The sequence below is a fragment of the Cyprinodon tularosa genome, unplaced genomic scaffold (genome assembly GCF_016077235.1).
Source record: "Cyprinodon tularosa strain WSP-4 unplaced genomic scaffold, ASM1607723v1 ctg5, whole genome shotgun sequence".
Classification (NCBI taxonomy): Eukaryota; Metazoa; Chordata; class Actinopteri; order Cyprinodontiformes; family Cyprinodontidae; genus Cyprinodon; species Cyprinodon tularosa.
In genome coordinates, this window is record NW_024039229.1 from 649,579 (window position 1) to 672,447 (window position 22,869).

General features: G+C 39.2%; 1 protein-coding gene across 1 annotated transcript in view; it reads left to right on the forward strand.

Annotated features, from left to right (window-relative positions):
* grin2da (glutamate receptor, ionotropic, N-methyl D-aspartate 2D, a) overlaps positions 1–22,869 on the forward strand; it is a 277,394-nt gene that overhangs the window by 220,923 nt on the left and 33,602 nt on the right. The window contains exons 11-15 of the mRNA XM_038302815.1: positions 4,364–4,489; positions 6,395–6,507; positions 8,257–8,373; positions 8,874–9,034; positions 21,342–21,411. Coding sequence (XP_038158743.1) covers positions 4,364–4,489; positions 6,395–6,507; positions 8,257–8,373; positions 8,874–9,034; positions 21,342–21,411 — 587 coding nt within the window. The remainder of the gene's footprint in view (positions 1–4,363; positions 4,490–6,394; positions 6,508–8,256; positions 8,374–8,873; positions 9,035–21,341; positions 21,412–22,869) is intronic.

A 22,869-nucleotide genomic window follows, 5' to 3' on the forward strand; every position in this document is an offset into this window, starting at 1 on the left:
ACTGTGCTCTGCAGTCATGAGTCCTCTTCCCTGGTGGTTTTTCAGTTCACTGCTTGAGACATATGACCAAAGAAATTTGAATGTCATTGTTTGTGATATGTTTGGATTGTAAAAGAACAAGCCAAATGAAGGCAGAGCCAATGACTTGTGCATTGCGTTTTTCCCTTCTTTGCATATTGAGCAAGACATTCTACCTAAGATCATGCCAAAGTAATTAAGTAGACATAGAATTGGCCACTTCAAAACCTATTTTTTGTTTGAGTCGATCTGAAGAAGTTTCTTTGAGTCCTTCCGGACTGGCATAGACTTAAATCGTTTGTTTTGGTTCCTCAGTGAGAGCTGATGCCTGGGTAATGACATCACAGCAACGGAAGAGGAGGAAAAACAAACTGGTTATATTTATAGCAAAGGCCACTGACAGAATGGCTAAACAGATCTGAGTTTGAGACTTGAGGCGAGTATTCAATATGCAGACACAGCGTCACGTTCAAGAACATCTGAAAGACAGCAAGAGAATTGAGTAAGGGCAAGACGAGACACTGAAATCCAGGATAAGAACAAGATCAGGCAGGCAACGGAAGAATTCTGGATAATCTTTCAGACAAATACTTTCAAAAAATCTGGCACTGTTGGCTTAACCAGTTGAGCCAGGAGACAAAGTGAACTGAGTTGTGCTAATTGGTGTGCAAGGTTGGCACCGGTGGAAAGAATGAGCACTAAGCTTGGCAGTGAAGAGCAGAGCAGAACACTACTGATCAGTCAGGCCACAATCCCAACAGTCTGTGGAACAATCTTTCGCTCAATACTTTTTATTTTAAATGAATTTTATTTTATCTTAAATAATAGATCATATCATCCCCTTATACATATATATGTATATATATATATCATGTGTTTACTCACTTTAATCTACCAGACGATCATATTTGTCTGATGGCTTGTAAAATGTTAGTGAGACAAACATGTTTACGTACGTATATTTCTTCCACATTAGAAAATGTGTTTGCTGTCATATTTTCCTTGAGTTTAATTTATTATCACCCTTCTTTTAAAAAAGGACCATTCTAGTCACTATTGCCAACTAATGCCCCAGAGACTGACAGTAATCTGTTTAAATCCCTCAATACCTGCTGTGAACATACTGGCATGCAAAACAAATTCATAATGCTGGCTTTATTTAGCACCTGCTGCTAACCTTGCAGTAGGACATATAAACCTCATTAACATCAGCCTTTAAACCAAACGTGCTTCAGTGGTTCAAGAACCTGACTGGATTTCACCTGACCTCACCCAGGAGTAGAAACAGAGAATTTGGCATCAGTTTGTGAACACTGCGTCAATATGGACCCAAGATTTGATTACTGTTCTCCCAAAAGCACACATATCTGCTGGAAACCAAACTGTAGGGTGTGCTGAATGACAACCGACCCTCAATGTCAGTTAAATCAATAAATCTGGTTTCATATTAGCTTATGTCTGACATTACTTTGAATATAACGCTGCATCTTTTTCTTCCCTCACCTACCTGAGTGTAAGAACACAAATGACATGCAGCTATTTGTATTTGCTGGGTCAAAGTAATTATGGTTCTCCCTTTTGGACTTCTTTTGGAGTTTTTAGTAATTTATGTCATTCTGTTTTGTTGGTCATTGGTTTCTTTTTCATTTTGTGTTATATTTAAGCAGTGTTGCATTTTTTGAGTTACTTTCTGTTGCCTCCTGGTGCCAGTCTCTTTTCCCCTAGCTCCCTTCTAGCTGTTTCTATCCACACCTGCTCCATATCAGCTCATTAACCCATTTTTTTGTTCTCTTCCCCATATATATAGCTCCTGTGCAGTTCTTTATTGTTAGTTTCTCGTTGTTTCTTTGCTCCTCATGTGTAGTTTCCCCTGACCTCTCCTTGTTTTGTTTTTGGACTTTGTTTCTGTTGCTTTTCAGTCTTAATTAAATCAGCAAATACTCATCTCTGCCTCCTTCTACTCTGTGTTTGGGGCCACAACCACATCCACCACCAGTTAACAACTTGGTCTTTCAAAGCAACTTTGATTTATCCATAAAAAGTAGGTGTGACTAGATTGAAGACCACACAAATGAATTTCTGAAGAAAATTTATAAGCTTGCTCCTCTTTTTGGGATCCAATTTAACTGTGCAGTACACACCAAAAAGTCAATAAATTCACATTCATAAATGCTTAAGATTTTATTTTATAAGCATAACCTCATTTTTGGGTCTTGTGCAATATTTTCTTTTGCCTCTTAAAGAGTATTTTTCTTCTCCCTACAATGCAATAAAAATATTTCTCTATTTATTGTGCAATCAAATTATGCACAGTAGAATGATAAAGGTTTCTGTTCCTGTGGTGTGAAAAATCTTGGTAGAACTATAAAGCAGGGCCTCAGTCCTGCTGGTATGCAGTTTGGCAGCTCATGGAGCCTTAAAAGCATATTAGCCCTGCCAGGCAGCAGGTTTAATGGATAAATCCTTAGAGTCTCCACCTGCTCCCTCACTGTACATCTCTGCAGGGAAGCTTCAGCTAAAAGCCTGCCGTGTAAACAGAACTTGTAGCGCTTTGGTATGCCTGCACAGAATCGACTTTGATTTAGCACCTTCTCCTGGAAGGTGGCGATGAGTCAATCAGGGCCTTTGCGTATCTCTCCAGTGTAGTTCGATTAGCAGAACATCTGTCAGAACTCAGTCTTTGTTGCAAAGTGGAAGATCTCAGATAGATATCTTTGTTTCTTGGCCAATATTTTCAGTCATACCTGTTTTGTTGGTTAAAAAAGATGTGAAATGAAGAAGATTTTTCTTTGTTCTTAAATAGATGTCATGATAAACTGTTCAACTGATCATGACACAAACACTACTTGTGCATTTTATATTTTTTTTCTATCATTTAGTTTTACTGAATATGCTGTTAATAACAAATAGCTCTGATCCATTGTGAGTTTTACCAGTAATTGCAGGCTTAGCAAGAACATTTTCCTCATTTTGGTAATTTATTTAATTGTTGAAATGAAATATAAGCTCTGATTTCCATTTTCTCTTTAGTGGTCTTTGAACACAGCACATTTTTCATCTCGTTTCAAGAGTTGATTTTTTATTTTGTGTGTCAAACTTTACGCAATAATCCTGTTTGCAGAGATCTTGTTAAGTGAAACCATCTTGCTGCGCTGAAAAAAATTAAAGATGCTATCACTTGTTTAGCAGACCTTCTCTATCAGATTAGTTTTTTTTTGCCTCTTGTTTTTCTGTGTAACTATATTAAAGGTATAGTGGAGGATTTTTGCAAAAAAAAAAAAAAATGCATATGAACAACCATGACCCAATCTTGAGATGGAACGCCTATTATTTGTGTGCGAGAGCATGCACATGCCCATTTTTCGTCATGCATGCTCTGCTTAAAGTTAAACATACGCTCTAACCCCAAAATACCTGGACTTTATTGTGAACTTAGTTAACTGAGCGTTCGGACAGAGGATCACTACTTCTTGCTCCCCGTTGGTCATGTGATTTAGCCTCCCCTTACTGTGCCTGCACCATCTTTGTTATTAGTCGCCGCTGTCGGGTAGTGACAGCCTATGGCAACAGCACGCTGCTGTGACAGCAAATCACATAATGCTTTGCAAGGAGAGCTCTCTGCGCAAAGCATTCCAGGATATATCTGCCTCTTCTGAGGCCTTTTTTTTCTTCTCATACACTTTGTAGACACTTTTTCTCATATGACCCTCTGCCATTTTCAAAGAGCCGCAGTGAAAAAAGGCAAGCTTCAATGACTGTCTGAAACCGTAGCTCAACACATATATACACCTGAAATTGCACATGTGTAGAAAAATGTATAATTTCATAAACATATCACCTGAATGATTATGATTGACAATTAGGAGTACCACTTATTTTGTTGATCCACCCAATGAAAGAAAATCCTCCACTGGCAAAGTTTAAATAGTTAAGTGAAGGTTTCTCCAAAGGAAAACATTATTATTGGTGTGGAAAAGGGACTTCTTAGAAGTTCAGAAGCAAAATGTTGAGTCATGAATCGTGGTACATAAAGTGGTGATTATGCATGATATATTTAAAACAAAAACAATGTTTCTAATTGTGCTTAAAGGACAAAACTTAACATTATATTTTATTAACTCAATATTCCATTTGATTGTAGCTGAATTATACAGAATATAGATGAAATCAACGTTTAGATTCAGAGCAGTTAACATAGAATATGTAGCTGAATCTCTTATAAAGAAGCACGTGTGAGTGTGTGTTGTTCCATTGCGTTATGCAGCTCTTTGTAGATGGCAGATACTTTTCTTATACTTGATCTGATTTTTGCATGGGTTTTTGTGTGTTCTTCTGTGTGTTGCAGAGCCCTATAGCCCAGCAGTGTGGGTGATGATGTTTGTGATGTGCCTGTCAGTGGTGGCTGTCACCGTCTTCATCTTTGAGTTCTTCAGCCCCGTGGGATATAACCGCAGCCTGCAGAGCGCCAAGAGTAAGAGATGGAGTCCCTCCAGGATTGGCATGCCAATCAACCCACCGCCACTGCTCATTTTACTCTATTATTACTTACTTGTCAATTTGTCAGTTAAGGAAGCAAGGGGGGGCTGATTTGAGGGGGACGTTTGAACAAATTATGCAAAGGGACCTATTTTTCTTAATTTTATTTATTTATTTAACTGCACAAGTCAAAGCAATCACTCCACAGCATGACTTATATGTATATATATATATATCTATATATATATATATCTATATATATAGATATATATATAGATATATATATATGATGTGAAGCAAACACTGAGGAAGATGATTTAGACACATTTCTACCATATATTAGTTTATTATTGACATTTGACCATCTGCAATCATTTTACAGAATAATTCAGATCATTAAAAATTATTTTATATATGATTGAAAGAAAACATGATAATAATGTAGTCAAAAGAGCCATGAATGGTTTATCCTATTTTTTTTTTTTAAATCTTGAGTTAACCCCTGGACACTTTTCTATTTTGTTTTCAATTAAATCTGCACTTATTATTATCCCTGACATGCAATAAACTTTTGAAAACTTTTGCTGTGAAGGAGAAAAAACTAACAATGCATCATAGTGAAACCATATAACCCCTAAGTAACAATGAAGGGATGCCTCCCGGTCAGATTTTTATCCTTACATTAAATCTGACTGCAGAGGGGCAGAACCAGCATACAGTATAAATATAAAAAAGACACCTAATGTATTTATCAGTTGATTCTTGGTGCATGTTAACTGCCACTGTTCTTACTGTTGGACTAAAAAAAGGTTTGGCAAATTTTCACTTTTTAAAAAAGTAACTTTTTCTACTTCTTTTTGGTTTATATGATTTTTCAGAAATGTTTTATTTAGTCAATACTTAACTTTGCAAATATAGCACCTGTGTGAAGAGCAAAATGTGTTATTTCAAAATGTATATGAATAGTTTCCATAATCTTAAACATCACGTCAACTTTATATGTAATTTCTTTCTTATGTGTTATTAAAATAAACTTCTAAATCTTGTCACACTGGAATACAGTAAATTATCAGTGAAGAAATTAATTTCAGTAGCTTCTTGAACAAATGTGGAAAAAGACTATAAGATTGTTATAAATTATTTATATCTTTTGATATCTCAATTTCTAATGGTAAGATATTTCTATTTTTTTTTTTTTTAGTAATTTATTTTTTACTGTAATTACTGTTCCTGTTTTTTGAGATATTTTTTGTTTACCCCACTGTAAAAAAAAAAAAAAAAAAAAAAAAAAAAAAAAAAGGAGCACATTGCTCAATAAGTCATGTTAATGTTTAGTATTTAAGGTCCACAGATAAGAATTGGAAGAAAGAAATATATTCTAATATCCTCCTTAATAACTAGATTGAATATTAAAGTTTTTTTTTATTAGAAAATTTTTTTAATAAGAACATTTTCCTTATTAATTTAGTTCACCATAAAGCTGATTGATAGTGAACCATTATTAGTTCTTGAGATTATTGTCTCTCTGCTATATACTGTAGAAAAGGATTTATAATCTTAAAGCAAGAAATGTTTTATTACATTTTTAAAAGGAATATCACAATTTCAAATAAAATCCATATACTAACAGAACAGTGGAATTACAAATATGTTTAATAAATATATCTAAGAAAAACTGTTGAAAGTCTCCCTTCACTAGATATGTCAACGAAACGCTGCATCCAAAATGTATTTTGATTAGTAACCTAAGGGAGGAATTTAAGTACATCATTAGATTTCAGATGACATGAATAATCTTTTTGTTTTTCAGTTTTGTAACCCCATATTTTTGGTGCATTCCTCAAATGTTACTTCCCAAACACTGCCTCAATCTAACCTCCTTGATGGATCTTCTTTCCAGAATCGGGTGGATCTAAGTTTACCATTGGGAAATCCGTGTGGCTGCTCTGGGCTCTGGTTTTTAACAACTCTGTTCCCGTTGAAAATCCCAGAGGAACCACCAGCAAGATAATGGTAAAACCTCTATGTGACTCACCAGATTTACCTTTCATTTAACTGGCTTGCTTTGTGCTAATCTATCTTTTATGGCTTTGGTTTTAATTGATCGCTGACTTTTTTCCTTCAATTCCTTTTTATTTTCTAACTTGCAGGTCACACTCATGCCCTCAGAATACACTGACAGATTCAACTTGTCTTTTTCTTTGCCTGTAGTGTCAGTCCAAGTGCTTTTTGCAGCAAACCTAATCATCTCTACAGCTCATTAGCTGCTTAATTACGTCTATCAAGAACTCAGTGTCGTAAAGGTTATTTTAGCTTGCAAAAAAAATGTTTTATAAGAAGATTACAAAGTAGTAATATTTGTGCTTCTTCAATAAGACTCTTTAAGTTTCACTATATGTATTTTTAAAGATATCTAGTGTAAAGATTTTTTTTTATTCTGTAAAAGAAAATGAATTTACAGCATTTTTCCTAAGCTTTAGTAGAAATTAGGAAAAGGAACTTTACAGGAACAGAAACAAAACACCCCATTAATTGCCAATGGCAAGAATTAATCTAGTGCATAGACTAATCCACATCTCTTACTTGATTTAGGGCTTAAAGTCAACAGAGTTCACTGATGTGGGGCAGTGAAAGCATGATCTCTGAATAGCTACATTTTCATGCTAAGTGCTTATAGCTTCAGACGTTCTGTTATTCTAATCCTGCTATCTATGAGAGGCTCTCCTATGGAATTTTGGAAAAATCATGATTATCTTTTGTCAAGTATTTCCAGAGTGTAATATTTAGAACAAATTTAATTGGAAAAATCAGGAGAAGTGGGCATATTTTTGATTTGGACACAGCAGTGAATGTTCCATAAGGGATCTCTGTTTGATCTCTGATTTTTGTTATTGTTGTAATAATTGTAATTATTAGTTGTAGTAGTATTAGTATTAGCATTATTAATATAGAGCTTCTTCAACACTGCTCTATTTGCACTCCTTGTAAGATGCTATTTTACTTTTTATATTTTATATCCATATTTTTATCTTAAGTGTATATATTAGTCTATTTTATTGCATGCCTTAAACCCACAGTGTTTTAGATATTTTTATAATTTTAATTACCTATTCCATATTATATGTTTCATGTTGCGCGATTGTACCACAAAAAATTCCTAGTTTGTGAACTCCTTCACTAACAATGGCAATAAACCTGATTCTGATTCTGATTCTGAACATAATCAGTATTTTGGGGACGGTCTGGTTAAGCTTCTGGTTCACAACTGAAATAATAAAGAATAAACAGTGAACAGAGCAGGTTTCACCAAAATTTAGGACTATTTTCTTTCTTTTTTACTCAGAAATAAATTGATTGAATATAGATACATTGTGTCACAGCCAAAGCATGCATCTTCATATTCTAACAGATTTATACTGATAAATTAGTTGAGCTGAAACTAGACAATGCTTTGTGAGTGAGACTTCACCATGACTAGAAATATGTGATTGCTGAGTTCCAAGGTTTCCTTCAGGCAACCAGAGTTTTGGAAAAAAAATCACCATTTGGCAAATCTAATTACTATATGATCTTTATACACTCAGTTAAAAACACACTTGCCAGGTTTAAGTGACATATTTAGAGGCTAGAAGTGATTAACTGACAAATGACACACAGTTTAATACAGATCTTCAGCTGCAGGTCCAGATATTAAAATTGTCTCCATATTTGTAAAGAACTCTCCCTTCCTTTCTTTTCCTCGCCAATTATCTCCATGTCCAGGTTCTTGTTTGGGCCTTCTTTGCTGTCATCTTCTTGGCCTCCTACACTGCAAACTTGGCTGCCTTCATGATCCAGGAGGAGTATATTGACACAGTGTCAGGACTGTCTGATAAGAAGGTAGGATCTTCAACAGATAGCGCAGATAAAAGCAATACACAAATTAATGCTCTATATGGGATCATATAAGTGAACGCAGTAAAAATAATAAATTATCTTTATGGTAAATAAATAAAACATTTGTACAAATGATTAAAAGCTGCTACAGTATAATTGGCTGCTATTTTTCATAGCTTTAGAAAAACAAAGTAGAGATGTTCCTTATTTAGCCGCCTGCTCTTCACAGGATATTGGCATTAGAAGCCACAAAGTGCATCATGCTGTGATAACATTTTAAAACTTTGCATGTTTTATTAAACTCCATCTAAGCTCTTCAGAAAATCTGAGCACCAAGGCCTCTCTTTGAAAGTGCAGACTTAGAATCTTCTTAGCATTTCATCCTGCAGCGGGGATCAACTCCTCTGCTTGATTTTTTTCTTTTTTTCTTCCAGCGACTCACTTTTTACTTCACACCTCCCGTCTGTCACTTTAATCTCTGCCCACCTGTTCCTCTTGTGCAGTTTCAGCACCCGACAGAGCAGTACCCACCACTGCGCTTTGGTACGGTGCCGAACGGGAGCACTGAGGAGAACATCCGCTCCAACTATCCCAGCATGCACCAGTATATGATTCGCAATAACCAGAAAGGCGTGGAGGAGGCCATTGAGAACCTTAAGACAGGGTAAGGAAAGGGGAAGAACACTGAGGTCGTTGAGGGAGGAACTGTTACAGTACAACTGGGTGCTATTCAAAAATGTATGCAGTCATATTGGATACATAAAAATCTCATTAAAACATTTCTGTTATCAGGTAATAAAAGCACAGCATTTAATATTACTATTTTAGATTTGACCTATGCATTAAACTATATTAACTATCTGATTGAAGGTTTCGTATTTAAGGCACTTTTATGTTAACATACGAGCCTCACCAGAAGCTTCTTGTAGTTTATTGAATATGACTTGCCACTCAATTTGAACATGGCCATGAAATGTCTTTCAATAGACATATTTTTTATTCTTTATGTTAGGAAGAAAAAAGTAAATTATTTTAGACAAAAATGTCAATACATTTTAGAAAGCTGTATTTAATTTTAAGTATATTGAGGCAGTGACGTACAAACTCATTTATATAAATCCAGTGCTGTCCTAGTTATGACTGTCTAGCTGTTTATTTCGGGTAAAGTGGAAAAATTCCGTGGTATTCTTATATTATCTACCCCATTTTTTTTTATGCTGAAGAACCACTGGCAGACCATCTGACTGATGCTTCCAACCACCATGTTTGAAAATTATAGACTCTTCCTAAGTTTTAATTCTTCACCTTGATTTAGACAAAAATGCTTTGCTTTTAAGTCTGAATAGTTCACATTTGAAACATAAACCAACCAACCATTGTGTTTTAAGAAGAATAGTCAAATATTCAGTCATCTTTTAGATTTTAAATATTTGTGGTTTGTCTACATTTTTGGAAGGGACTTTTATCAAAATGAAGCTCTAGCAAAAATTCTATCTTATCAACTTCATCTGAAAATCCTGCCATGTCCATCTTTTAGCTTCAACCTTCGGAATAAATACAGAATCAATTCTGACTAAAGCTGCCGTTATTTGATTTTCTAACATTGGGAAAAAAATACTCAAAAATGTCTCTAAAAGTAAAACATTAATATGGCATTGATGCCGATTAGCATTGGTTTACATGTCTTACCAACACCGTAAATAGTGAGTTACCGGTAAGGTAAACTCGGTGCTGTGATGCTAAACAGTTCTGTAATTAATACTGAGAAGACTGTTTTTAGGGGATGTGGTTTTTCGGTTAACAGCATAACATATTTCCCTGCGGTTCACATTAGCACTCGGTATTTACAGAGTTTTCAAATTGTTTGTCTCAGTTAGTTTAAAAGAAGGGAGGCTCGACTGAATAAAATAAACAAAATTACTTCCTGAAACAAGTTTCAATTTAGTCAAGATTGCACTTAGTCCCACAGACTGAGTGGTTCATCTCATTAATTTGCAAAGATACACTCAGTGGAGCCCATTCACTACTCTGAGGTGATGGCTAATGTAGTTGGAGGATAATTAAAGACCAGACAGAATTGTCTAATTTCTCTTGGGGTTGTATCTGACACCTTGTCACACAAACACAAACAGGTTCAGTATACACACATCAACACTAAAAAAAGAGCTGATGGCTGTATTAAATAAATATAATTTGCTTTAATTTATCCCTTAAGCTTTCAGTACCAAAGTGTTGAGATAATGTTTTGTCTTTGTCGGTTAGTGTAAGGATCCGATTCCAGAGAACAGAAGCAACTTACACTTTAAACACTTCCCTGGAAGAAACAAGGAATGGGCATGGTTGAGAGAACAGAAGCAATGCTTCGAACTTAAAGGAACCAGTGATGAGAAACGAAAAAACAGTTATAAAGTTGCATACATTTAAGTAAAAAAACAAAAAAACTAAAAGTAAAGAAACAGGCACAAGGAACAAAACTGGCCAAACTGAGATAAAGTAGAAAAGAAAGAAACAGAGGCATGATATATAACCATTACTTAATCAATAAAGGATCAGATCAGCTTTAACAATCCCAGTGACAATATTAAAGGGATAGTTAAGGTTTTTGAACATGAAGTTGTGTGAAGCACATTCAAGAGAAAGAGATGGCTAACCAATGTCTGTGCTGGAGGTAGGACCATGAAACAATCCTTCTAGGGGTAAAATAATAGGGCCTTTTTAAAAAAAAAAAAACTCCCACAAACCTCTTAAGAGTGCTCCCCAGTTTATGCTTTGTCAACATTATTTTCTCCATCATACATTTTGATTAAGAAAAGATGTCTACTTGTTCACATCTGCTGAGATGAGGGGCTGTGTTTTTAGTCTAAACAGGTGTTTGAGCTGTATAGGGCTGACCTAAAAGTTCTTTTTTATAAATATGTTTTACGTATTCTGCACCTTGAGCTACTTGATCCATCCCACTATGCGGTGGAATGGTGCTAATTGATAGCAATAGGATGTTTTAACATTGTTCAAATAGTTTAACAAAACACATGAATAGTTTTTCTAGCTTAAATACCTTTGGTTAAAAGTGCCCCCATTCAGTACCGGAACTACTTTTTTCCTAGTACTGGCCGTTTCTCATAGCGGGAGGCTCTATGACAGCAGTGAACCTTTTCCATTTCTGTTACACACTGTGAACAATTCACTTAACTTTATATTCAAAACCTTTCAGCTTTTTATTTTTTATTATTTAACTCTCTGAATTTAACCCATCCCCTTTGGGGAGCAGTGGGCTGCCATTGTGTGACATCAGAGTGACAGTCTGTGGGAGTGTTGCTTGAACTCAGAACCTCAGGAACCTAAGCACAATGCCCTAAACCACTAAGCCGCCACTCCCCACTAACCTAATCTAACCTATCCCTTCAACAACATTCTGCTTTAGATGTTCATATGCTGCTCAAAGCTAAATCACAAGTGGGATTGAGAGATGTGCATACCTCCCAGTCTGTTTTTTGCATGTCTCTCAATATAGTTTAGTCGTGCTTCGATATTAACTTATCACTACATGTCATGCACAGGTTACCCAACTTTGCATGTTTTGTAGACATCTGACCCACAGCTACGCTAATTACTAAACTCATATCTGGCTTTGGCAGACACATTTTCTAGGGCAGTTTGCTAAAGTTCTCCCTGTGTCCCACTGGGAAGAGACTTCGAAGCATCCGATGCAGGTCCAGCAGATTCCAGAACAGTTTCTTCCGCACTGCCATTAGACTGCTGAATGTTGTATAAAACAGGGTTTATAAAAAAAAAAAAACAGAATGCTGGAAACTGTAAATCATATACAGTCCTATGTTTACAAAGCACAGCTGCTGGTTTTGTATACACTCTGTGTACAAAATGACAATAAAGTCTGTCTAAGTCTAGAGTATTCATCTTTACTGGATGTTTTGAAAAGGTGTTTTGATCACATAGCTAACATTTTTCAGTGGTTCTACTTTTGTGATGTCCTCAATCAACACTTTTAGTGTTGTTTTTTTATTTCTTCAGGATTGTTAGATTGCTTTGTAAGGATTGCTTTGAAAATGTAAACTCTCATGGTCAGTTTATCTGATGCTCTTTTTAACAGCTACAGATATCTGAGCACAGCATTTGGAGCAGGAAATGACAAATAGGCAACAGCAACACTGTAAAGGATGCAGAGCAATTGGACATTTTATAAAGAAAAACGGGATTGTTGATTTCAGCAAAATAATATACTAAATAGAAATTACAATTATACAAGATTTGCACATGAAAACAGGTCATAAATATGCTTTGTGTGTAGCGCTACATAGCTTTAAGTTTGGTTAGGTACCTCAAATATATTCAGTTTTGTTCTTGTTGGTGAATTTATCTTGAAATCAGATTGGGGATTTGTTTATTTATTTTTTTATCCATTTTATCAACAGGTTATTGAATGAATTATTTTAAATCTCTGCTTTGATTAATTAAAGTTGAGAATGATATGCTTAAAAGTAAGTTATTAGTAAAGATAAACACTAAAAAGAACTGACGTTAAAAATATCTATAACAAAAGTGTTCAGCAAAATAGAGTGTTAACATTATTAATGTTGTAATCCAATTCATCATGAACATCCACAGCAGCAGCTGTAATTTATAGTGACTGACATCTTTTTTTTTTTTTGTGTTATTAATATTCAGCAGCAAGAAGACTGTCTCAGCAGTTTGCCATTGAGAGGCCAGATGCACAACAGACAGGTCACGGCGTGTCGTGCTATCAACAGAGAAAGAAACAGGAATAAAAAACGTTCAACAAACTTGCTTTTAATAAATAACTTTAAAATCTGATGCAGGTCATTATGTAAATCAAAACTTGGATCTACACATTCCAACTATAAGAAGAATTATCTTGTAGGGGTGATGGGAGAGAAACATGTACAGTAGTGAAGAGTAAAGATGGCAGGGATAAAATGACAAAATAAAAAAAACTAGAACTTTTAAAGCAGACTTACTGGATCACAAAATATTTTACTGGATCAGATTTACTTCAGTTGTTTTGTTGAATCTAGAGTAGAATTTAAAGTCATTGTTCCCAAGTATAAAGCCCTAAAGAAACAAGTTCCACCCAATGTCAGGGATGTAATCGTCACTTAAGTCTAATTTCAGTTCTAATTTCATTTATGTCAGTATTAATCATGAAAAGCAGTCGGCCTTAGCAGATGGCTGTTCACACTGAGCCTAGTTCTGCTTGAGGTTTCTTCCTAAAAGGCAGTTTTCCTCTCCACTGTCGCTAGATGCATGCTTAGTGCGAGGGATTGCAGAGACTCAATGAGTCCTCCCTATCAGCTGGTTTTCCTTAGTTAGAAACTCTGAAAACTCTCGTCTTTTAACCATGAAGTACTTTTAAACTTCACAAATGTATCCCTGAAAACACTTTCTATCATTTATTTTTTCAAAGAGCATCCATATTTTTGTTCTAAATTGAAATGAAATTAAATGAAACACTGCTAAACTACAGTTACTAACTGAGTGACTTTATAAGGCAGGAGCCTTGGATGTTTTTCAGCAGTAGTAATCCAAATAAATGCAAATTAAACTCTTTCAGTTTTTGCTTTGCAAAGGTTATTTGCAACAATATATTGTTTTCCTTTTATTTCACAATGACGTTTTACTGTTTATTTTGGTCAGTTGTGTAAAATTACAAAATAATCCTTTGACTTCTACGAAATGACAAGATTAAATGTGAAAAGTTGCAGATGTCTAAAGTGTTTATCCAAACCGTAAACCCTGCTTTTGAAGAATTTGATCCCTGACTTCAGGCAGTTGTTCTATTCACGCTTGGATCAGTAACAAAATCATCTTGCATGACTTTTAAGACATTGATTTTGCTTCAGCTACCTGTCATAACCTCTGAAGTCCCATCAGGATCATTGTTGCTGCTCAAAATAGGAGAAGAGGGATGTAAACAAACAGTCAAAGAATATGAACAGCTACTAAATAATATATGCCACCCACAACTGCAGTGCAGTGGAAAAATCCTGACCCCCCACGGTCCTTACAGTGAAATATACATCATGCAGTTAACTCTGGGCTAGGAGTATGGGGGGGCAATGTGCGGGGGAGTAATGCAGATGAGACACATTTAAACAAACTGACAAGTTTTAATGTTCAATGTTATTAAAATTCCAGTGATTCTTTCCATTTATCACATCTGCTCACCATCTCACCTCCTACATCCCAAACGTTCTCTCTTTATCTTTATGTTCGTTTCACTCCATCTCTCTTGCTACAGTATCTATCATTCATCTTTTTCTCTCAGTATCTCTTATTATTCCTTCAAATCCTGATATTATTTTCAATGGAAGCATATGTTAACACCATCAAAGAAAGATGAAATAAAGATTCCTGAATTTTGGTAAATGTTACATCTCCATATTGTTATCTAATTTTTCTCACACTCATTTATTCTGCTTTATGTTTCCCCCCTTCCTCATTAACCGCTTACATACACCTAATGGACCTCTTTCCTCTTCTTTCCCAGCCTTCCTATGCCCATGTCATCTATCATCTCTTCATCATCACTCTCCCCTCCCCTTCACATGTAACCCATCTCGCTTCCCTTTGCTTTCGTAGAATCTCCTCACCTCCTTGCAGTTTCCCGCAGTCTCTGTGGTTCTATGACAGTTCTGGCTGTACTAAAGCAAGCTGCTCCCTGAGTGTGAATATAAATGAATGGGAACTGGAAAAGCAGGTGTAGCGACATATTTATCATCATACCCTCTGATGTGCATAATCAACCTGAGCTTAGCTGTTAAATTCAGTCTATTATTTCATTATTAATGGTTTTAATTCATTGTTATCTCCATTCATTTTTCATAGCCTGCCTCATCTTAAACTCCTCTGAAGTATTTTACTGATGTTTTTTTATGAGATCTGTGGATCTTGATTGACCTCGCATTAAAATGTAAATACAGTTCTATTTGAATTGCAGTGTTTGATGCCTTTGCATCTTGCATCTACATTTTTTTAGATAATCTGATCTGATCTGATTTCTTTCTTTTTTTTAACATTGATATGAAACACTCTGCCCTGCACTTTTAATTCAGCCTAAATCCTTACTTTACAAGGGTACACATTTTCTCCAGTTTAGTGCTAAAAGTCCAAATAAACAAATTACACTTAGTAACACTTTTGGTTTTGCAAATATGTACTAAAATTTGCAAATGCATACTAAGATCTAAAAATGTGTAGATCAGTCTGTAAACACACAGAGACACTTATGTCTGATGTATTTTCGCTTCAACACCAAGAAATACAGACAAATCATTGGTTACAAGTCAAGCAATTTCTCAGTAGGCTGTATTTACACACGCAATTTTTGCAATGCTTCTGCCGTGTGAGATTTGCAAATGCGTACAGAGGACTCGTATGTGTAATATCTGGATTTTCTGCCCTGAGTGTAGGTTCGCAGGCTCACTTGCTCAAAGGCTGCGTCATGTACACATTTGCAAATCTTAGCACACATTTGTAGATCTGAATACAGATTTGTGTATTTTTTACATATTTGCAAATTCGATTACACATTATTTTAAATCTTTGCAGATTTTTTGTTTGGAAACACAAATCTCGCACATTTTCAAATCCCACTGTGCAGACACGAAACAAGATACAGACACACAACTCTCCGAACACATTTGTAAATGCAGTAATATTGCAACAATAATGCCCTCATAGGAGATTCCTCAGTAAACTGAGTCACTAACAGCACTGATGGCAAGTTTAGGACTATTTAATTAAGATAGCACACATATGTAATAAAAAAAAAAAACAAACGTGAGTAGAATCTCCAAAAGATTAGCACTACTTTAAGATTTGTTTTCATTTAAGTAAAAGTAAAAAGCAGAACACCGAAAATTACACATAAGTCAAAAAGTATTTGATAGAATGGTTACTCAGGTACTTTGTCTCATAACTGTCATGATGCGTGGTTGGTTTGCTAGCCCAAGGATGCAGAACTCACAGACTCAGAGGCAGGGTAAAGTCCAATATTTATTTATGAACACTGGTAATCTGCCCTGGAAGGCAGAGAGGACAGAAAACAGGTTAAACTCAGGGATCAAAAACTAAACTGAAAACTCACGGGTTCGCTGGTTCAGGCAGGCAGAGTAACACAGGAAACGGACATGGCAAGGCGTGGCAAAACGTGGCTAACATGGCAAGACATGCTACATGGCTTGGGAACACATGGCTAGGAAACACAAGGCTGAACATGGCTGTGGGTAACACATGCTACGATCCGGCTCAGAGTGAAGCTGTCACACAGCTTATATGGGGAGAGGTTAATGAGCAGAGCTGATGGGAAGCAGCTGTGCGCTGAGAACCAGCTCCCAGGAGAAGGATCCACATCGCCCTCTGGTGGGCAACCTCTGGATCCCAACAGTACCCCCCCCTCAAGGGCGGATACCAGACGCCCAAAAACAAAAACCAGAAAACAAAACAACCCTCCTCGGGCGAGCAGAGGGGGAAACAGGCACGGGGGGCCAGACACGAAAACAGAACAGAGTCCAAAAATCAAAACAACCCACCCGGGGTGGGCGAGGACAGGAAAGTCTCAGGGGACCGGCCGTGGGGCCGGGTAGCAAGGCTTAGTCTCAGGGGGCCGGCCGTGGGGCCAGGTAGCAAGGCTTAGTCTCAGGGGGCCGGCCGTGGGGCCGGCAGCAGGACAGAGTCTCAGGTGGCCGGCCGTGTGACCGGCAGCAGGACAGAGTCTCAGGTGGCCGGCCGTGTGACCGTCGTCTCAGAAGCTGCAGGGGCCATGGAGGAGGACGCCTTCCCTGCTGCAGCAGGAAGCGCGGAGGAGGACGCCGACTCAGCTGCTGCGGGAAGCGCCGAGGAGGAAGCCGACTCAGCTGCTGCAGAAAGCGCCGAGGAGGACGCCGTCTCTGCTGCTGCGGGGAGCAACGAGGAAGACGCCGTCTCTGCTGCTGCAGGAAGCGCCGAGGAGGAAGCCGACTCAGCTGCTGCGGGAAGCGCCGAGGAGGACGCCGTCTCTGCTTCCGCGACACAGCAACAGGCTCTGCAGTAACCGACGACTGTGGCTCAGGAGGAGGCTCAGAGGAAGCCGCCGACTGCAGCTCCACCCCAGGAGCAGGGGAGACCACCGATCGCGGCTCCACAGGAACACAGGAGGCTGCAGATTGCGGCTCCGGATCAGGAACAGAAGAGGCCGCCCATTGCGGCTTCACTTCAGGAACAGGGGAGCCCGCTAGTTGCGGCTCCCGGTCAGGAACAGAAGAGGCCGCCCATTGCGCCTTCACATCAGGAACAGGGGAGCCCGCTGGTTGCGGCTCCCGGTCAGGAACAGGGAAGCCCGCCGATTGCGGCTTCGAATCAGGAACAGGGGAGCCCGCTGGTTGCGGCCCCCGGTCAGGAACAGGGGAGCCTGCAGATTGCGGCTCCCAGTCAGGAACAGGGGAGCCCGTCGATTGCGGCACCCGGTCAGGAACAGAGGAAGCCGCCCATTGCGGCTCCGCACCAGGAGCTGGGGAAACCACTGACTGTGGTTCCACAGGAGGAGGCTCAGCGTAAACCGCCGACTGCGGCTCCACCCCAGAAGCTGGGGAGACCATCGATTGTGGCTCCACAGGTAGACAGGTGGCTGCCGGTCGCGGTTCCGAATCAGGGACTGAGGAGGCCGCCCATTGCGGCTTCGAATCAGGAGCAGGGATCCCTAGACGCCCCCTCATCTCCTGCACAAAACGAATCCGCTCCTCGTCGACTCGTCTCAGCTCCGTCTCCACCTCTCGAAGGTAATTCCCTAAACTCCGGTGCATCCGCCTCTTTAAGAGCTGCTCAGGGGACTCTGGAAGGCACAAAGCGGGCTCAGGGGCTAAGGAGGCCAATAACTCATGGTAGTGTTGCAGCTGCGCCTCCCACTTGGGAGGCAGCAGACTGCGCCGAGCGGGCCCCACCAGGTGAGCGTGGATGGAGTCTGCTGGGCTAGCTTGTTGGCCGGATCGTTCTGTCATGATGCGTGGTTGGTTTGCTAGCCCAAGGATGCAGAACTCACAGACTCAGAGGCAGGGTAAAGTCCAATATTTATTTATGAACACTGGTAATCTGCCCTGGAAGGCAGAGAGGACAGAAAACAGGTTAAACTCAGGGATCAAAAACTAAACTGAAAACTCACGGGTTCGCTGGTTCAGGCAGGCAGAGTAACACAGGAAACGGACATGGCAAGGCGTGGCAAAACGTGGCTAACATGGCAAGACATGCTACATGGCTTGGGAACACATGGCTAGGAAACACAAGGCTGAACATGGCTGTGGGTAACACATGCTACGATCCGGCTCAAAGTGAAGCTGTCACACAGCTTATATGGGGAGAGGTTAATGAGCAGAGCTGATGGGAAACAGCTGTGCGCTGAGAACCAGCTCCCAGGAGAAGGATCCACATCGCCGTCTGGTGGGCAACCTCTGGATCCCAACAATAACGTCTGATTTAATGTTTTAAATTATGTACTATATATACGTATTTTCACGACTATAAGGCGCACTTAAACGTCTTTATTTTCCCTCAAAATGTGCGGTGCGCCCATTGGTGCGGTGCGCCTTATGTGTGTTGTAACTGCGACTTTTGAGACCACCTCATTGAGGAGATGATGAAAGAGTGGCTGAATGTAAGGAGACCATGTGTTGTTTTTCCACTCATCACCATTGCTTGTTAATATGTAACTCCATGCATGCCCATCTCACAGCTGATGTGAAAAAAATGGGGAAACAAATTAACGCTGTGCTCGCTGTTATTCAACCGCTCGACATCGGTGTGAACCGGACCCAGCAGGTGCAGCAGAAGCAGCGAGTTTACATGCAAAGTCAATGGTTGATGAGTGTATAGGTGCAGCAAAAGGTCCCGCAGCGCGTTTTGAGCAGCAGGCGCAGCGCGTCGGGAGCGTTTAAGCATCTGACGCACCGCCAACGCGCTGCTGCTGCTCGAGATGGAAAAAATTGAAGTTTTGCTGCTGGACGCGCCGCATCAACCAATCAGAGAAGCTGATCTGGGAGCTGACAGCGAGACAGACACAGCGCTCTGATGACATATGATATTAAATGAAAAAGGCTGGATGGATGAGGAGATGATGAAAGCGGGGCTGAGGCAGGTGTATGTGAGGAGACCAGGTGTTTTTTTTCCACGCATCACCATCGCTGCGTGCCCATCTCACAGCTGATGTGAAAAAAAAGGTGAATCAAATGAACGCTGTGCTCGCCGTTATCCCGGGGGTCTGACAAAGGAACTTCAACCGCTCGACATCGGTGTGAAGCGGCCGTTCAAAGTAAGGCTGCGAGCGGCGTGGGAGCGATGAATGACAGACGGAGACCACAGTTTCACGATAAGTGGAAGGCAGCGCCGGGCAATTAATGCCACCGTTTGCGGATGGATTGTAGATGCTTGGACTAACGTGTCTGCTGGCTCTGTTGTTCAAGCTTTCGCAAAAGCCGGCATTATTTCTGAGGAGCCGCGCGGCACGGAAAGTGACTCTGACAGCAAAGAAGGGGAAATTGGCATGTCTGATTTAGCGCAGCTGTTTTATTCAGAAACAGAGGATGATGACTTTGATGGGTTTGATTAATACTTTGTAATAAATACATGAATAAAGCACAATCATACTCAGTTTTGCTCCCGCTCTATTTTTCTACCTGAAAACTTAATTCAACAGCAGCCTCTGGGCGGGTCTCCTCTGGTTTCACCGCGGTGGCTGGCAGGTGTTTTTTCATCTAAATAATCTAAATCTTGCAGCTATATTTGCTGTGATCAGTGGGAATAAAGTAGTTTTAATGTTTTTAAGTGAGAAAGTCCACCTGAAAACTTAATAATTGCAGTCAGTTCATCCAGATTATTATCGTGCCTATACTATTTCTGTCGGAGGCGCTCAGACCCCCACATACCAGCGGTGCACCTAAATAATTTTCATCTAAATAATTTAAACTGCAGGCACCAGGATACCGGCAATAAAAGCGAACATATTCCGTCGGCAGGTTTCAGGATTTTAAGTTAATTTAGGAGTAATCACAGCTCTGTGTCATCTGCGATGTGTCTGTCTCATGGCCAGCTCCCAGGTTTGATTAATACTTTGTAATAAATACATGAATAAAGCACAGTCATACTCAGTTTTGCCCCCGCTGTATTTTTAAATACGCAGTAGAGCTATTTAAAGGTAGTAGAGGATATGTACCTGTATATAAAAAACGCACCCTAAAATACGGTAATACGGTAATCAGGCAGACAGTTATTTGTAAATTCTGCCATAAATTTTGTCGGCTTGCAACAGAGTCGATAGGATTGACAAAGACTCCTGGATAGGTGTTTAAATGTCTTAAAAAAACTGAGCGAGACTGGTGGCCTTCCAATTTAAGCCCATTTTGTGGCTGCTGTGACCTGGATGATTGAGAATTTACACAGGCAAAGTTTATTTTTGATATTTTAACCTTCTTATATGTTGAAATATGTGAAATGAAAAAATAGTTTGAGTGTGATAACAGAAATCTAGCTTGACAATACTGGGAAGACCAACATGTCTGCACATTTATGTAACAAACGTTTTTTCTGATTCAGCTGCAGACAGAGATTACAGCAACTGTGAGCTTTCTCTTCCAGAGCTAAAGCTACATTCACTCCCTTTTACTAGAATCTCAGCCTCCCCTGATGCTGCATTGTATTCAGTTCTTTTGAGGGTATTGTAGGAGTAGAAATGACATCTTTGCCTCCACCATGATAAATATCTCCTTGTAAGATTTTTGAAAGTTGGTGCAGAATGGTGTGTAGAAAGTGCCTCCTTTAAAATCAGTTTTCTTTTGTGCAGGGTTGTTTTTAAAGTGCTGTTTTTTTCTGTCAATTCTGTCATTTTGTCTGCTTGTTCTCTCGTCATTTAGCTCCAGGGGAGTGATTTCCAATTCTGTGATGTAATTTCCCTCTCCATTCTTACCCTGCAGAAAACTAGATGCCTTTATTTATGATGCTGCTGTGCTGAACTATATGGCCAGGAAGGATGAGGGCTGCAAGGTAAGAAATAGGCCTGACCTTTCAAAATTCTGCACATTTTTCCATGCATCCACATGGGCAGACTAAGTTATCTAAATGATTATGTGGTAACCTGGGAGGGGTGGTTGGATTTTCTCTTTTTTGCTTTTTATGAAATCCAAATACTAGATATTAAAGTTAAAGTGGGATACCAACAACGCCACCTGGAATAGCTCCAGGAAAATAAAATAATAAGGACACAGGTACGTTCTACTGGAAATGAGACAAGATTCAAATAGTTTTTACAAAAGTTTATTAATTCAATCTCCTTCCTTTGTTTAAAATGGTCACAATAATCTTCAACTAGATGGTTAAAAACAGTGCATGCATTTTAATTAAAATTAATTGTAAAACATTTAAATTTAGAAGGAACCTGAGGCTTACCAGTGGGAGGGGGGAGTGGTGAAAAGAAAAGGGGCAGCATCCAGTGAAGAAAAAGGATCACCCTGGACACTACAAAAACACAGCAAACAAAAAAAAGAAAGGTGCTCCCACAAAACACACAAAACAAGACACCGCCACCAGGGGTCACCACCGCCACCACAGAAGCCTCAGTCCCTAAAAGAAAGACAACAAAAAAAATAAAACAAGTAAAACAGTGGCACGACAACACTAAAATATTGCACTTTTATCCAGATGGAGTGCCATCAATGCTCCCGACATCAGGGGAAAATCAAACTAGATCTCTCAAAACAGTTCCTTTTAGGCAAAACAGCAGCGAGTATGAAATCCAGTATCATGATAATCAAGACTCATCAGGCGGCTAAAAGAAAAATAAAGCAAACCATCAATACAACTGCTGATGAAACTATTATGCATGATAGCCGCTTACCTGTTGCATTACCAGGCTGCCAAATAAACGGTTTCACAATTCCACCTATGCAGCGCAGCTGTAACAAAATGCTGTGTAAAGGCTTTGTTTATATGGGGTGGGTGTTATCTACCCATGCTAGTCCTTACCTTCCCAGCACCAAGCAAACAAACGAACAGATCAGTCCGGACTTTGGAGGAGCAGCAAAAGAGGCTAAATGGAGCAAACCAGTTTGCATTAATAACTAAAATAAACGCTGACAACAGAGAAACAGCCACGCTTACCCAGCACAGTTCAGCAGACAAAGGAGCCAAAATGATACGTCATGACGCAAGCAGCTTCATGGCAGATGGGACCTGCTTATATGCAGCAGCCGCAATTGATCTTAAAGTGGCAGCGTACCATTTATGCTGCTACAGTCTACCCCCCAACTTGCGTCGACGCCTCGGCGACGACTCCAAAAACACTAACACCAAGGTCTAAACAGTGCACAAACGGCATTACAGTGTGCATCAGGAAAGTTTGCAGCCCCATGCACTAATCCTGTTGCTCTTGGGAGATGGTGGACATTGGAGTGCTGGCCTGCTGTTGAGCGTGCAGTTCTTCTCATTATCCTTAAAGGGCCCTCA